This window comes from Mirounga angustirostris, unplaced genomic scaffold (genome assembly GCF_029215605.1).
Source record: "Mirounga angustirostris isolate CCGP_5_RB_7025 unplaced genomic scaffold, mMirAng1.0.hap1 SCAF_8, whole genome shotgun sequence".
In the NCBI taxonomy this organism is placed as follows: Eukaryota; Metazoa; Chordata; class Mammalia; order Carnivora; family Phocidae; genus Mirounga; species Mirounga angustirostris.
The window spans coordinates 64,707,924-64,725,626 of NW_026991716.1; the positions used below are offsets into that span (position 1 = coordinate 64,707,924).

At 36.1% G+C, this 17,703-nt stretch overlaps 1 protein-coding gene across 1 annotated transcript in view; it reads right to left on the minus strand.

Moving 5' to 3' along the window:
• Positions 1–530: 530 nt before the first annotated feature.
• TMEM30A (transmembrane protein 30A) overlaps positions 531–17,703 on the minus strand; it is a 33,369-nt gene continuing 16,196 nt past the window's right edge. Inside the window, exons 2-7 of the mRNA XM_045867098.3 lie at positions 14,371–14,478; positions 12,007–12,114; positions 8,556–8,643; positions 7,149–7,292; positions 5,913–6,119; positions 531–3,220 (exon numbers count right to left, since the gene is read on the minus strand). Coding sequence (XP_045723054.1) covers positions 3,027–3,220; positions 5,913–6,119; positions 7,149–7,292; positions 8,556–8,643; positions 12,007–12,114; positions 14,371–14,478 — 849 coding nt within the window. The 3' untranslated portion in view covers positions 531–3,026. The remainder of the gene's footprint in view (positions 3,221–5,912; positions 6,120–7,148; positions 7,293–8,555; positions 8,644–12,006; positions 12,115–14,370; positions 14,479–17,703) is intronic.

The window sequence follows — 17,703 nt, forward strand, 5'->3', positions numbered from 1 at the left end:
CCCTCCACCTTCCCCTCAAAATAACCATGTTCACAAAGAACAAAACTTTTCATCTTAACCAACAAAGGACCATGCAATAATTCTAAGGCAGTGTGTCCATGAAGATAAGAGGTGAGCAGGCTCACCAGCATTGATTAACCCTACAGTCAGCGGTTCCTCTTTCCTGGTCTGGTTTTTCATTTCCTGTATGCCCTGCCCTCCTCATTATTTTCATTATCCTTGCTTCTCTACCAGTTCTTCCTTTTCTATTTATCAGACATCTCCTTGATCTAATACCAAATTTAGCCCATCAGCCTATAATTCAGGTGACAATCTGACCACCTCCTGGTAAGAGATGTTTCTCAGTAATACAGACAAATCTTGCAGTTAATGCTGTCAAAGTGATTAACACATACACATATTGGCAATCAAATCTAGACATGGAAATGTTAAAACTTGGGACTTATTGACCTTGAGCTAAAATTTAGTATTCAACATTAGCAAAAACACTGGGCATTATTATTTTAGCAAGACACTTGAACACAGCAAAATTAATTTTGTTCATTTTTATTAATACAGAACATACTAGCAGAACATTATCTTTAAATATAATCAAGGTTACAAATCAACTGTTACTAACTAATAAACAAAAATATTCACTTGACTCTCCTCTTGAGTAATTCTCCATTAGGTAGTAGTTATTTTTCCCATTTTATTTTTAACTGCCTTATGATTTCAATGAAATTTCTTAGCTCTTACTTATTAAATAATTCCTTCAATTGGGAAACTTCATATATCAAAATACTTCCTGTAAGTCAATGCATTCTTCAATGCCTTCTACTTAACCTAAATGCAATAAAATGCAATATGATTCTCTGAAAGTTGAATATGACATCAATATTTCCAAAAGATGAGCATAAAACCCATAAGAAAGAAATGTTTTCCTTCCCCCACCATGCTTCACATAGGCCATCTGAATGTTCCACATTCTTCATAATTAGTAACAGGAATCCCTCAGAGCTCAAATGGCAGGAGACCGGAAGGGAATTAGGCCATCAATGAACTTGTAAAATAGATAAAACTCCAAATATATTTTAAGATTCTGTCTTCACCACAGATGAGAAAGTGTTGGAAAGGTTTTCAATTTTTCTTTAGCGGCACCTTTGGTCGCCTAATCAGAAAAAGAGATTCAGGATGGCAGTCCTCCTTAAACAACATAAACTCAACCTGGAAAGACTGGCAAAAACCTTTCCCCCCAATGATGTATCCCAGAAAATAAACTGCCATGTGCAAGAGGGTCAATTATCAGAATAAATAACAATATTCTGAAGGACTGACAAAACAAAGGATATTTTTAGACAAAGAATACCCTATGCACTCAGAAACTTCAGGATAATCATACAGTAAGTACCTCATGCAAGTAATATTCTACCAGTTAAAAGTCATTATGAACTATAAGTTCTTTTAACTGAATTTCATATTATACAAAACTTACAAAGTGTGGCACATTTCTATTAACCATTACATTATTTTTGTTTTTTTTTAAAAAACATATATTAATCAAAACTGATACATTACCCAGACATTTTGATTTAAAATATAACTGAAGGAAGTCATTACAAACTCTGAATAAAAAGCTATTCTTCTATACAAACATGAGTTATTTTAGTAAAAAAAAAAAGGCAATTTCAATGCAATTAAGCCATCTCTGATTAAGACATACATTTTCATGCATGTGAAAAAATAAGTTTACATTCAAGAATAAGTTCCATAGCAAACAAATTACGGCATTTATTCAATAAGGAATATTAAAATAATTCCAGTTAATAGAAAATAAAATAAATTCAACCATATATATATTATAATTTATCATGTGCATACTGTAAAATCTCCAGAATTTAATTAGGAAATTTAAAGAATTTATTTTTAAAGTATGTTTTAGGAAAAACCAACCAAAATAATTGGTACCTTAAGTAAAGAGAATGTACATACACATCCACATTTGACCTATATACAAAAATTGAATGAATATAGAAGAAATGAAGGTTACTGTGTTCTAAAATTTCCACAATATAACATTAGTACTTAAATCAAAACTTACCTGCAAAATAAAAACAGCTTGAGGTATTTCCAATGCTGAAGCAAATTTCTGAATGTTAAATACCACAGAATGAAAACAGTCTCCTTTGAACATTTACATCTGGTTTATAGTTGAGGCAGAAGATGAAGGTCTGCCAAGTTTTCCCATCTCACCTATATTCTTGTATCCCTTATGAAGTATAAGCTTCAAGGGAAATGATCACATGTAAAAACTTATCAAGTGAGCTGGGGTTCCTGACTGCAACATCTTAACCAAATGGAAAAAGGAATTTTAAATTCTCCCACCTGAGACCCACCTGACCTCTTCAGACATGACCATTAATTCCTACGCTAGACAAGAATAAGTATGCCCTTGTCCATTGAAATCAAAGCTAAACTTGACAAAGAACCGTACTGGATAAATTGAATACATGAACCACCTCAACAAAGATGGTACTTTAAGCCTTTACACATGACACATGAAAATGATGAAGTGTTTTATTTAATTTGGTCTTTCTTCATCGTTTTATAACTCTGACTCCTGCAAGGTTAGCAAGTCATTATATTCATACATCTTGTAATCCCTTTCTTCACAACAGGCACACATATACAGCATCATATGTCAATATAATATTATCAACACAGCATAAACATTTAAGCAGTAGATGCATTTCACAGGAAAGAGGCTCTATGCATCATATGGCCTGACCCAACAAAAAGCAAACAGTAGAATGCCATTTCAGCAGTTACAGTGTTGATATGATCAATGTAGTTAATTTGTTTCATACCCGTCATATATTTCCATAAGACATCCATAAAGAAGCAAAGGACAAAAACTGCTTTTTTAAAAAAAAAGTTATGTGCCAACTTCAAAAATGACATACTAACCAGATATCGGCATTCGAAAACTAGGTTGAATAGGACTGGCCTTGATGCACATGCAGTAAATTTGTTTTCAGAATATAAAATTAAATGGTAATGTCAGCAGTATTACTACTGTTTCTATATTTATGATTAATTACTAGCAGTACAACTCCCAGAAGAAAGGAGATGGATCCAATAGCGATGTAAGCAATCCCCAAAAATGGATTTTTTCCTCCCATCCATGAGATAGTGCTCAAGATCATCCGTTTTCGTCCATCAAAAGAATGTACAGGGTAATCTGAAGAGTGTATAGGAAGACTTTTCCATGTCTAGTCAATTTTTAAAATACAACTTAAAAATCTGGCATTTAATTGCTTGTAATTCACTGGTATAATTCTATAACAACAGGCACCTTACTCACATTTTCTGAATCACAAAATAACTATATAATTATTACCTTGAAGCACTGATTTAGCAAGTTAAACATTAGTAGTAAAAACAATACAGTTTACAAGTAAAAACAACCAAATTCAAACTAAGGGTTATATGGTTTGTCAGGTACTTTTACTCTCATTACACAGTAGGGGCAAAAGGCCACAAAGAAATGTAATGTAAAACAAGTATTTCAGATGAACAGCAATAAAACCCATAAAGGAAGAGGAGATTGACAGACCAGAAGAAAAAGGAAGAATGAAGAGACTGGAGGTCTCTGTGAGCTCAAAGAGCATGAACGAGAGAGTAATTATGAGAATATGAGAGGACTCTGAGCACAAGGTCAAAGAGTAAGATACTGAAGTTTTAACTTGCTGATTCGGAGCAACAACAAAACTCATGGTGTGATACAGAGCTGATGGCTGAAACAGAGTAGAAGTGAAGGGTGGAGTGTTAAAGAGATTAAAGAAATGGGACACCATTATACTGGATAAACTATCTACATGGACCAATTCTAAGATTTTGGCGAGAATTAGGGCAGAGAAGACAGAACTAAATCCCTACATGAAAGGTTTACAACCTTTTCAAAAGCATCTTCTGAATCAAGTTTAGGCCCCATCTGTTCCTCTAGCTTCTGCAATTTTCCATCCCCACAGATGGACCCTATTACTCCAAACAGCAGGCTCTGACAGTTTCTTAAATCATTCCTAACCTGAACCAGGAATGACTATAATAAGAGTTCTAACTAATAAAACACTCTGGGGGACAAAGTATCAAATCACCCATCTAGCCTCTCTCTGTATCCCAACCCCCCCAAATGGGCTTCTGTCTTAATTCTAATATCTAGGTTCCCACCTCATATGTAATTTTTGTAACTACCCTTGATGCTTTGCAGACCAAAATCCCAGTCTCATCAATCTTTGAGAGCCTACATTCCTCCTGACAGTTCTCTTCTCAATGCCTGGGATGCAAATAGTCTGTTAACTAAGACAAAGTACTGAGTACTCCAAAGACTTCCCTTTATTATACTCTCAGGCTTGTATATGCCCTTATACCTTACTAGATCTTTTGGATGCTAACTGTGATAGCGTTGCCTTCTACTTTGGCAGTAGCCTCAGGATAATGTTCTATCTATCAGGACTTCAACTGGATCTGTCTGTGTAAAACTGCTCCCATGCGGGCCTAGGTTCCAAAACTTGGCTATTTTTAGCCTGTCACCATCAGGTCTTATTCAGTTGCATACTCGGGTGCAAAATCAAGAGATTAAGATCCAAAAAGACATTTCTTTTGAAATTAGGTCTATTAATTTAACCATTTGCTAATGCATTATAAAACTGAAACTATACATTTATGGCTAATTTGGATTATGAAAACTCAAAAATGCAAAGATCATTAGCAAACATTCAAATGCTAATATTTGAGAAACTTTTTTCATTCATGATATATGTAAGCAGTGGGCTACAGATTAAAAAATATAAGGACTGTGTTTAGAATAAAAGGTAGTGTCCAATATTTCCAGCTAAGGAAGACTTTGTATCCAGGCCAATGTGGCTTGGTCTGACTACTTGAGTAAAGTAGCTAGGGATACAGCCCGTAACAGTTTCAGTGGCTGACAGTAAAGTCATGGCCTTTGGAGGCAATAGTTTGATTATGAACCCCAACTCTTCTACTTATTACCTGTACAACCTTGGGTAAGTTACTTAAATGCTCTATGTTCCTGTATTCTTATCTATGACATGGAGATGATACCCATCTCATAATGCTTCAGTTAAATAAAACAATGCACGGACAGTACTTAGTACAATGTTAATATATAATTAGAATGAAATAAATGATATTAATAAGCACTGAAAAGTACACCTGAATTATTAATGTGGAATAATACAGCCAATGATAAAAATGTTTTGGTACTATGAATGGAACAATAGTTATAAACAATTACGTTGATATGAACTAACATCCACTGATTTTTAATATCTAAAAATATATATTAAAACAGCCCACTACCACCAATGCTTATTTAGCATCAACTTATGCTTACCAGCCTTTGAATTAAGCTCAATTACCTCCATTGTAGAAATATTTAGCTTAATAATAAACCGAAAACCAGCATCTTAAATAATGTTACCAAATAATATGCTTGAATCCTAGTACAAAGTATATCAAAATTTAAGACTTCTGGAAGATAGGGCGCCTGGGTGGCTCAGTCGGTTGAGCGGCTGCCTTCGGCTCAGGTCGTGATCCTAGAGTCCCGGGATCGAGTCCCGCATCGGGCTCCCTGCTCGGCGGGGAGTCTGCTTCTCCCTCTGACCCTCTTCCCTCTCATGCTCTCTGTCTCTCATTCTCTCTCTCTCAAATAAATAAATAAAATCTTTAAAAAAAAAAAAAGACTTCTGGAAGATAAAAATGAAGATACTTTCTCATATATACACACATACTCTTATAAAAATGCAGAGATCAAAACTAAAACAGAGTTATCATCTCACATAACTGAGATAAGGCTGAACTACACTCCTTTCAAATTCTGTGAATCTGTGCACATGGCGAAAAAAGGATACTGTACGTGATATTCAAATAGTATCGTCCAGCTGGTAATGTTGGATGTAAATCACTTTTCCGTTCTATAAGACGATACAACTTACGAAAAGTAGGTAATGCTGCAGTACGCATCCAAACAATAAAATCCTCATTTATGAACCCATTATTATCTGGTTCAGAATCCAGCATGTACACTGGTTTAACCCAGTTTACTGGCTTTGTTGTACCTTAAAAAAAAAGGGGGTGAGGGGAGGAAACAAAATATTCAATTCTATTAAGAGTTTCACTGAAAATTCACTCAAATAAAACAAAAATATACAATACACAATTTGAGTATTTTTCGTATTTTCAAAGGTATAAATATATTCTAAGAAAGTCTTAAAATCTAGAGACAAACCAATTCCTCATGTAACAAAAAATCAAAAAGATTTGATGACTACCTCCATTAGGAAAATACTAAAAGTATGCCCTTGAGTATATACCAAAAAGCAGCACTGTGAAACTGAGGCACAGAATCAAAAATAAATTTTAATTTATAACTATAATAAAAAATTGGGTCTGTTCAAAACAAATTTGCCTGCAGTTTTATTTATTTTTTATTTATTTATTTTTTAAAGATTTTATTTATTTGACAGAGAGATAACATGCAGAGGGAGAGAGAGGGAGAAGCACGCTCCCTGCTGAGCAAGGAGCCTGATGTGGGACTCAATCCCAGGACCCCGGGATCATGACCCGGACCGAAGGCAGCCGCTTAACCGACTGAGCCACCCAGGCGTCCCTTGCCTGCAGTTTTAAAAGATAATGGCTGAGAGGCGCCTGGGTGGCTCAGTCGGTTAAGCCGCTGCCTTCGGCTCAGGTCATGATCCCAGGGTCCTGGGATCGAGCCCCGCATCGGGCTCCCTGCTCTGCGGAGAGCCTGCTTCTCCCTCTCCCTCTGCCTGCCACTCTGCCTACTTGTGCCCTCTCTCTATCTCTGTCAAATAAATAAAATCTTTAAAAAAAAAAAAAGACAATGGCTGAAATGCTTATAAGAAAATACTAGAAAAATTCAAGATTAGAAGTACATATACATTTCCTTTAGAATTTCAGTACATTAGAACATACAACATATTTTACCTAAATCGGTATGAAGTTAAGAAAAGTTGTTTTTTAAAAAAGCATAAACATTTTTAAGATTCTAAAGATAGAAAATTTTAGGTACTTCATTAAAACTCCTAGCTTATATCACGTTTTAAAGAAATATTAGTAAATTTTACCTTTGAATCGTTCTTTTAGACTTTCTCCTCCAGGGGGATTCCGGAATTTCACATTTTTATCTGTCCACCAAGCAATACCTTTCTTTTTCAAAGGAATAGGTGTAGGATAAGATTCATTGCCAACAAGAAACAATTCTAATGTATCTAAATACAAAGAAGAAGAAACTGTAAAATACTGAAGATCCATAGCACCTACTGTACTCTATGAGAAATAAGGATCTGGTATCTGCCCCCAAAAGTGTCTGTAACAGAGTAGGCAGGCATATAATGTACATTTGCTCTTGATTTACTTATATGTGAATTATCTATGGTAACTTTATCATCCTAGATGGACTTCTCTTTCCTCAATACAGTTAGAGATCACTTCTCCTACATGGCTAACTGATATGTAATAAGGTCAAATGTTTTAATATTAACCCAAATAAAATAATTTGCAGGGTAAATCTGCTTCTCCTCCTTTCCTTTAAAAAACACATTCTTAAATAGTTTCTGGTTTATGCATTTCTCTATCTGTACTGTCCAATATGGTAGCCACTAGCTACATGGCTACAGAGCCACTGAAATTATGGCTGGTCTAAATGAATATGTTTTGTAAGTATATATTTCAGAAATAAAAAACTCAATACAAAAAAACAGATACAAAATATCTTACTCATAAATTTTATATACTGAGTATCATTTATAGGTAAAAAGGTAGTATTTGGATTCAATAAAATATATTATTAAAATTAATTTCACTTGCTTTTGTTTTTAATGTGACTATTAGAAAATGTTAACATACATACATGTCTCACATTGATGATTTACATTATATGAATATCAGACAGTGCTGCTTTAAATGATCAACTATAGCTTCTTTGTACTGGTATAAACATTCAGAGTTGGTGGAACAGGCAGCCTGGCTTTTATTTTATAATATATGAAATATGAAGGCTAGCAGAATGTCTCTGCTTTTTCTTCCCAGAGAGAGATTCATTCTTAAAATACAAGAATTCTCAAAAAAAAGTCACAAAACATTATAACATCCCATTAAATAATTAATTGATATATTTATTTTAAAGTTGCTCCGGGCACCTGAGTGGCTCAGTCAGGTAAGCATCCGACTCCTGGTTTTGTCTCAGGTCATGATCTCATGGGTCGTGAGATGGAGCCCCATGTGGAGTTGGGCTCTGCGCTAAGCATGGAGTCTGCCTGAAGATTCTCTCCCTCTGCCCCTCCCCCAACTTGCATATGCACACGTATACTTGCGTGCACTCTCTCTCAAATAAATAAATCTTTAAAAATAAAAAAAAGTTCAATTTCTCAACTTCATTCATGTTTATTAGACTATCAATATCAATAAATTATACAAATTTTCCAATTTATATATGTTTATAATCTGTATCTTTGTTTCTATCTGTATCATACCATTAAACATGCTGTTGGCAATAGCTCCACAAGGAGCAATTGGTTTGTCTTCATTTCTTCGATAAGGCTCACATTCCTTACTGGGATTCTAATGTTTAGAAGGAAAAGAAGAGAAAAATTATCACATAGGCCTCTGGGAGACCTATAAGCTACCCATAATTACTGATTAAAAATTCAATCCCTGTATGTGTCTCACTTGCAGTGCATACAGAATAAGTCTGTATTGTAAAGACTATAACACCACATTTAAATACTCAAATTATTCCTTAACATCACCATATTACCTTTTTATGTAACCCTTCCTTGCAAATATTTTGTCATACAGGCATATATCAAATTGACTTTTTAAAAATTTTCGTATCAACACAAAAATCATATCACGAAGAGTTTTCTGCTCAAGAAAAATTAAGAAGCAGTCTTGTCAATCCAGTTGTGACATAATAAAAGGAATCTTCAACTGAAAGTAGACTGGAGGCTCTAGTTCCACCTATGTACTATGTAACTTTGGGCAAGTCTCTTGATTTACCCGGGCTTCCCTTAGAAAATGAACATGTTCAACTAGATAATCTCAAATTGTGTAATTCTGGGTTAATCCCATGGTCCCATGTCAAAGGAAAGAAGGAGGGAGGGTGAGGTTTTAAATATAAATAAACTCTCAGTAGGGCAAATATATTCTAGCCACTGAATTCTTCAGGAAGTTTTACAAGAAAGGAAAATATTATTTATTACCTATGCACCAGAGATCCTGAACTAAGCAATGCTAGATATTTTTCAGTAACTGGTTTAGGAACGCCATTTACTGAGTACCTAATAAACCATGTATCCTGCAAGGTGCTAGACACAGAAAAAATAAATAAAGTAAGCAGCTCACAGTGTAATAGAGGAAATAGATCCATATACAACAATTATATGAAAATAAGACCCATGATGAAGGTGTCTATATTCATCCAACACGTATTTATTAAATACCTTCCATGTGCTAAGCACTGGCAAGGTGCTTGGTATATGGTGATTAAAATGCTCCTTGCCTTCATGAGCTTACAGTATAATCGGGAAAACAGAAGACAAATAAGTAAATATATAATTACAAATTGCAGTAGGTGTATGAAAGTGGTATGCCAAGTAATTAATGGGGGATGGCAAAATAAATTACTTGAGAATCTATGATAAGGAAAACTTTGTTCTGGAGGTGGTATCACATAAGTTAAGACCTAAAAAAGAATAGGAGACAAGCATGTGACAAGCAGGCAGAAGAGGGTTTTAAGCAGAGAGAATAATACACGTCACTGAGAAAGAACTTGTTATTTATGAGAAGGTAAAATTGGAATGTAGTTAGAGTATGGGAACAAGCAGAATGACATATGGTAACACTGGAGAATTATGCATAGTTCAGATCATCCTGAGATTTTACTTCAAATGTTAGGAGACCACTGAAAGATTATTTAAGTGGTATTTACATTTTTTTAAAAGATCACTATAGGGGTGCCTGGGTGGCTCAGTTGGTTGAGCATCTGCCTTTGGCTCAGGTCATGACCCCAGGGTCCTGGGATTGGGTTCTGGGACTGAGCCCGGCATTGGGCTCTCTGCTCAGCAGGAAACCTGCTTCTCCCTCTCCCTCTGCCCCTCCTCCAGCTTGTACTCTCTCTTGCTCACTCACTCTCTGTCTCTCAAATAAATAAATTAAATTAAATTAAAATAAAATAAAAGATCACTATAGCAACTATGTAGAAAATGGCCTGAGAGTAGGTCCAGGGCAGATAATGTGGCGAGAGTTGGGAATGCATGATGTGGGGAGAGTTTGTTAAGCTAGGTGAGAAGTGACTTGGGATAGGGTATGAATGAACTAAATATGTAGAGAAGTTATTTTGTATCCAAGGGCGCTATAGAAGATAGTAGGCCTCCAGGTGAGAGGACCTCCAGGGCAAAACTTAAACCAGCATCCTCAGCAAATAAAATGTAAATGCCAAAAGGGCAGACTACTTGGTCCCAGAAATGGTTAGGAAGAAGCATACATCACCCAAGGCAGCCAAGCCAAAGGTCCGTTAAAGATAAGAGTTGGAAACAATGAAGTAGAATGGAGTGGTAGGTTGATAGCAGATTGTGAAAGACCTTACACACAATGTTTTAAGTTAACTTAGACTTCAATCTGTCCATTCTTAAAATCTTTAAAATTTTGAAAGCCACCTGGTCTTAAAATCGTGTATTTTGGTCTAGCTCAGGAATCAATAAATAACGGACTACAGGCCAAATCCAGCCCACCACCTGTTTTTATAACTAAAATTTTACTGGAACAGTAAACCCATTCATGATAAGTACTGTCTACTGGTTACTTTCATTCTACAGTGGCAGAGGGGAGTAGCTGTGTCAGAGACCATATGACCTGCAAAACCAAAGATATTTACTATCTGGGCTTTACAGAAACAAATTCATCAATTTCTAGTCTAGGCTAAAAGCTTTTTGCTTGCAACCTGTAGGAAAAGACTCAATCCCAGCTTCTTTTGCTCTTAGCAAAGAGAGGGTGTATCTAAATAAAAGAACTGTAAAACAACTCTAAACACGTCCAATCTATAATCCCACTCAACAAATTCAGAAAGATCTAAGAACTTGGTGTGTCTCACAGAACATCACCTTCTCTGGATTTGAGTCCTAAAACCTCACATGGTATTGCAAAATATTGCAGACCTGACCAGAATCTTTAAATAGACTTGTTATTTCTTGAGATCCCGAATATTAGGAACTAGCAATAAAACCAGTAAAGATAACACAGAGCAGACACATGCTTACCAGGAGCATTCTGGTCACAATATAGTCCTAAATTGCATTTAAGAGATTCACTGTTTCTAGAAATCCTAAGTAGCTCTGGAACTCTTGAAGGTTTGCTGCATTGGCAGCAATAACATAAAATACTTGGGCACCAACCATTACTATGAAAAGTTGAATAATAGTCAGGAAACTAAGATCCTCTAACCCAAACCAGGCTGGGTATCACAAGGGAAGCTTGTTTTGGGGCACCTGGGTGGCTCAGTCAGTTAAGCATCTGCCTTCAGCTCAGGTCATAATCCCGGGGCCCTGGGATCGAGCCCCACATCAGGCTCCCTGCTCGGGGAGTCTGCCTCTCCCTCTCCCTCAGCTTGTGCTCTCTTGCTCAATCTCTCGAGCTCTCTCTCTCAAATAAATAAAATCTTGAAGAAAAAAAAAAAAAAGAAGGGAGCCTGCTTCTCCCTCTACCTCTGATGCTTCCCCTGCTTGTGCTCTCTTGCTCTGTCAAATAAAAAAATAAAATCTTTAAAAAATAATAAAAAAATAAAAACCCTCACTAAACAAACTACAAATAACAAGTAACACTTTAATTTCCTCCTAACATTATTAAATTTAACATTTCTAACTAAGCTATTACCACATATTCTTATTTATATCTACCACATTTCCATATTCCCATCATTTTACTTACAAGTAAAGCACTAGAATCTCCATTTAGCTGACTATCATCTCGAGATTTCACATAACGACGATGGTTTTGATAGAAATTAGACAGTCCATAATACATAAACACATTGCCCTAGAGAAAGAGAAGGAAAACAATTTTCATATGAAACTACTGTGTATAAACTTGTTTCATGCATACATAAAAGCTATGTCATTTGGACTTTACTAGTTTAGAATTTGTGATAACTAAAAACAAGTCCTGGAGTGAATCCTGCCAATTCTTAACAACCTAAAACACTACAAATTGTAAATAAGGTTAAAGAAGGTATGTTACAAAAATTCAAGAATAAACTTTGAAATATCCTTAAAGACTTCAAAGAAGTACTATTTGCGGGGCGCCTGGGTAGCTCAGTCGTTAGGCGTCTGCCTTCGGCTCAGGTCATGATCCCAGGGTCCTGGGATCGAGCCCCACATCGGGCTCCCTGCTCGGCAGGAGGCCTGCTTCTCCCTCTCCCACTCCCTCTGCTTGTGTTCCCTCTCTTGCTATGTCTCTCTTTGTCAAATAAATAAAATCTTTAAAAAAAAAAAAAAAGTACTATTTGCATGAAAAAAAAAAGCCCTCAAGGTATCTATTAGCCTATTCTACTTTCAACTTCAAATTTTCTCCAATTCAGATTGGTCTCCACCCAGTCAACTTTTCAAAGGGATAATGGTCAATCTTTCATTTATTGCCCAAGTAAATTCTGAACGTGAACTGAGACATAATACATTTCTCAACAAGATACTATATAATATTAGTAATTAATAAATTAATAATTAGTAAAGTACCTAAGATAATGAATCAATACATAACAACCAAGAAAAATACTTCAATATAGTTGGAGGAGCCAATTTGGAATGACTTGGGAAAGAAGGGTGACCTACATACACTACAATTATTTAGAAGGCACCGCAAAACCATCTTGAATGACTTAAGGTTTTAAGAGGTACCAAAAACATTAAGCTATTCTCTCCTTTCTGGTTGCTACCTCTATAGTCTATAATCAAAAATAACATTTTAAGTAGGCTTTATTTGATTTGCTATTTTCACATACACAATTACTTATTTAAAATTTGATTTTCAAAGGTCAAATTATGCAAACTTTCCCATTCCATAAGAGAAAATGTTTACATAAAAACTACTTTTGGTTATCAAAAATATCACAGAAACAAAGAATATGCTTAAAAAAAGATCATCTCAATTAAGAAGCAGTACAGTAAATTCAACTGATAAACTGAAAAAGAAATCCTTTCAATGAATACTGAGACAAAATAACTTTGAAAAGGCTGTTAGTCCAGTGCACAGTTTGGACTTGTGAAGGAACACAGAGCCCACAAAAGAATGGGCTTTTCAGAAAGAGAAGTTCTGAAATAGATGTTTTTGAATGGGGAAGGAAACTACTGAAGCTTTCTAATCATTACAAGTCTGTTTTATCTCAATTCTGCCTGTTCAGACAAAAGCAGAACTTAATGCATCCATCTTTACAGTTTTCTTCATCACAGTGAAAAAATCTGAATTTTTATGTTTTTAACTTATATGTTATGTCTGCTGAAACAAGGTAGAGTAAATTCCTGTCTTCTCCCAAATGTATTTTCACTTTTTTTAAGATAGTGTTATTGTCCTTTATTTCAGTGCAAGAGCATCTACAACCACTAGATGGCAACCACATACCAGGGACTACAAAAGTCTACCAGCCCTTTAAGAAAATTTTAAGTGTAGAAAAATCTAAAAAGTTGACAAATATTAGTTTTGCTTCCTGAAGAATAAAACCATTTTTAAGCTCAATTTTTAGGTAAATGAAAGCACAAACTGGTCTTGTCATGCCTATTCTGAATCTTTATGTACTTCAGCATCTGCTCAATTTCCAATAAGTTATGAATGCAAAAGATATACAACTACACACACACACACAGAGTAGTGTTCTAATTGCTTATCAGGACATAAAAGATCAATAAGGTTTCACTATGTGTTTGCATTTATGGTAATTCATATCTAACAGAAAAATAATACAATTAAATAATGAATGACTTAGTAAATTTCCAAAGTAAACTTACTTTAGTACTAAAAGTAAGCAAACTTATTTGATATAAATGATACATTGATTTGTACAGTAATAAAATTTTCCAGTGAAAAGATAAAATGTTTTAAATGTAGTTTATAAAGTACTAAACTATTTAAATAGATACATGTATTTAATTACCAGACAGCATAATGCAATAGTCCAACAAAACAATCTTCCTCAAAAGGATACGGACTTCTCTACAAAAATGAAATAAGTAGTAAAAAAATTTTAATAAAATATCAATATTTTTAAAAGCAGGGCTTTTCTAACACATTGGGAATACAGACCTCAAATGACTGTTCCAGTGTGAAGTTAATGGTACAAATACAAGGTGTCGCATTTGGAGACAAACATTTATTGCAGGGACTAGAAGGGTCTGTTCCGGTATAATCAATCTGTAAGAGAAAAAAAATGTAAGTAAGCACTTCCTTGGAGAAAGTGGATACACTGTGAAATAACTTGCTATTAGAAGAAAAAAATGAATCCAATGAAGCAACGCATAGCCCAGAAAAAAAGTTTTTAAGGTAATTTATTTTGACAACCTAAGGTAATAAAAACTGAAAAGGGTCCTATGTTATCCTACTAGCTCATCTTTCCAAGTAAATTCCTCTCTCCTTTTTACCAGGAGCAATATATTTATGCATAAAATCAGATATAAAATTCTAACTGCATGATGTATTAAGATTTAAATAGCTATATAAAGTCTAAATAATTAAAATACCAAGTTGATACAGAGATCAGTAAATCAGTTTTGCTCTTAAATCTTCCAATCTTTAATACTTTTCAGTCACCTCAGCTTTCCATGGTACATTTTCATATTAAAAAAAAAAAAAACTAGTAGGTATCTCAAGAGCTACCATTTTCTTAAAAACCTGGTGTTGTAAAATAAAGAATTTGTCTTGTCTTTGTCCTGGTTTCCTGTCAGGGAGCTTCTAAAACCCTTGGAATTTCTCCAATGACAGGAGTGTATTTGTTTTTTATAAGCCCCTTGATTCACACACTGGAGTTTCTGCTAGAGACTGCCCAGGATAGGGGCTCGTCACCAGAAAGACTGTATGTGATTAGGGACTTTGGCCCAGCCCAACCTCTGGGGAGAGGGGAAAGGCTGGAAATTTAGTTCAATCATATAGAGACCAATGTTCGATCAAATCATACCTGTGTCATGAAATGTCAAAAAAAACTCTGGAAACAGAAGCACAGGGGTGCTTCCTGGTTGGTTAACCCACTGATGTGGCAGGAGAGTGATGTGCCCTGATTCTATAGGGAGAGGGCACAAGATTCTATACTCAGGACCCTCCCAGACCTCAACTTAACGTGTGGTCTTCATTTAGCTAGTCCTAATTTATGTTGTTTACAATAAAACTGTAATCCTAAGTATAGCACTTCCCTGAGTTAAGTCATTCTAGCAAATTACTGAAACTGAGAAGGATCACAAGAACCCCAGATTTATAGCCAATTGGTCAGAAGTACAGATGGCCTGGAGACCTCTAAACTTGCAACTGGCATCTGAAGGAAAGTCTGGGCAGCGGGGGGCAGGGGGGGGGTGGATTTAGAGAGCCCCTGGATTTGTAGCTAGTTGACCAGAAGTGTGGGTAGCCTGGGGACCTAACTTGCAGCTGGTGTCTAAAGTGGTGGCAATCTTGTTGGGAACCATGCCCTTACAGCTGTGGAGTCTGATGTTATTTCAGGGTGGTTAGTATCAGAATTGAATTGCAGTACACCAGCTGGTATCAGAAGACCTGGCCTGATAGCTAATATGAGCCTTTGTTTCCATTATAAGAATTTTTTAAAAATAGATTTTATTTTTTTAGAGCAGTTTTAGGTTCACAGCAAAATTGAGTGGAAAGTACAGAGTTCCCATATACTTTCTGCCCCCATACATATACAAGCTTACCAATTATCAGTATCTCCCACCAAAGCGGTAGATTTGTTACAACTGATGATCCTACTTGACACATCATGAGCACCCGAAGGCCACAGGTTAAAGTAAGATTCCTTCTTGGGGCGCCTGGGTGGCTCAGTTGTTAAGCGTCTGCCTTCAGCTCAGGTCATGATCCCAGGGTCCTGGGATTGAGCCCCACATCGGGTTCCCCGCTCCTCAGGAAGCCTGCTTTTCCCTCTCCCACTCCCCCTGCTTGTGTTCCCTCTCTCTCTCGCTGTGTCTCTGTCAAATAAATAAATAAAATCTTTAAAAAAAAAAAATTCATTCTTGATGTTGTACATTTCATGGGGTTTGACAAATGTACAATGACATGTATATACCATTATTGTATCAATTATTTTATGGTCTTAAAAATCCTTTGTACTCTACCTATTCATCCCTCCCTCCCCTAACCACTGGCAACCACTGATCTTTTTACTGTCTCCACAGTTGTTCCTTTTCCAGAATGTTGTATAGTTGGAATCACACAGTACGTAGCCTATCTGGATTGGTCTCTTTCACTTAATAATATGCATTTAAGGTTACTCCATGTCTTTTCATGGCTTGATAGAACATTTTTTTTTTAAAGATTTTATTTATTTATTTGACAGAGAGATAGAGAGAGAGCACAAGTAGGCAGAGTGGCAGGCAGAGGGAGAGGGAGAAGCAGGCTCCCTGCTGAGCAGGGAGCCGGACGTGGGGCTCGATCCCAGGACCCAGGGATCACGACCTGAGCCGAAGGCAGCCGCTTAACCGACGGAGCCACCCAGGTGCCCCAATAGAACATTTCTTTTTAGCATTGAACATTATTCCATTTTCTGGATGCAACACAGATTTATCCATTCACCTACTAAAGGACATCTTGGTTGCTTCCAAGTTTGGGCAATTATGAGTAAAACTACTATAAACATCTGTGTGCAGGTTTTGTGTGAACCTAAGTTTTCAGCCCGTCTGAGTAAATTACAAGGTGTAGGAATGCTGGATTGTATGGTAAGAGCATGCTGAGTTTTGTTAAGAGGCTGCCAAACTATCTATACTATTTTGCATTCCCACCAGCTGTGAATGAGTTCCTGTGTTCCTGTTGTTCCACACCCTCACCAGCATGTGCTGCTGTCAGTTTTTGGACTTTCACCATCCTAATAGGTGTACAGTGTATCTTGTTTTAATTTACAATTCTCTAATGATATATGTTAAGCATCTTTCATATACTACTTGCAATCTGTATATTAGGGACCAAATGTATCCTCCCAAAATTCAATGTTGAAGCACTAATTTTCAATGTGGTTATATTTGGAGGTGGGGCCGTTGGAAGGTAATTAGGTTTAGATGAGGTCCTGAAGGTATGGCCCCCATGATGGAATTAGTGTCCTTATGAGCAGAGACCAGAGCTCTCTTTCTCTCCCTGTCCCGTGGGAACAAAGTGAGAAGGCAGCATCTGCAAGTGAGGAAGAGGGTCCTAACCAGGAACTGAATCTACCAGCACCTTGATCTTAAGACTACCCAGACTCCAAAACCATGAGAAATAAATGTCTGTTATTTAAGCCACCCAGTCTGTTTTCTGTTCTGTTTTTTTGTTTTGTTTCGTAGCAGCCCAAGCTAAAACAGAGTTTGGTACTAAAAAGTGGGGTGTTGCTGTAACAAATACCTACAAAGATAGAAGTGGCTTTGGAACTGTGTAAGGGGTAGAGGCTGGAAGAGA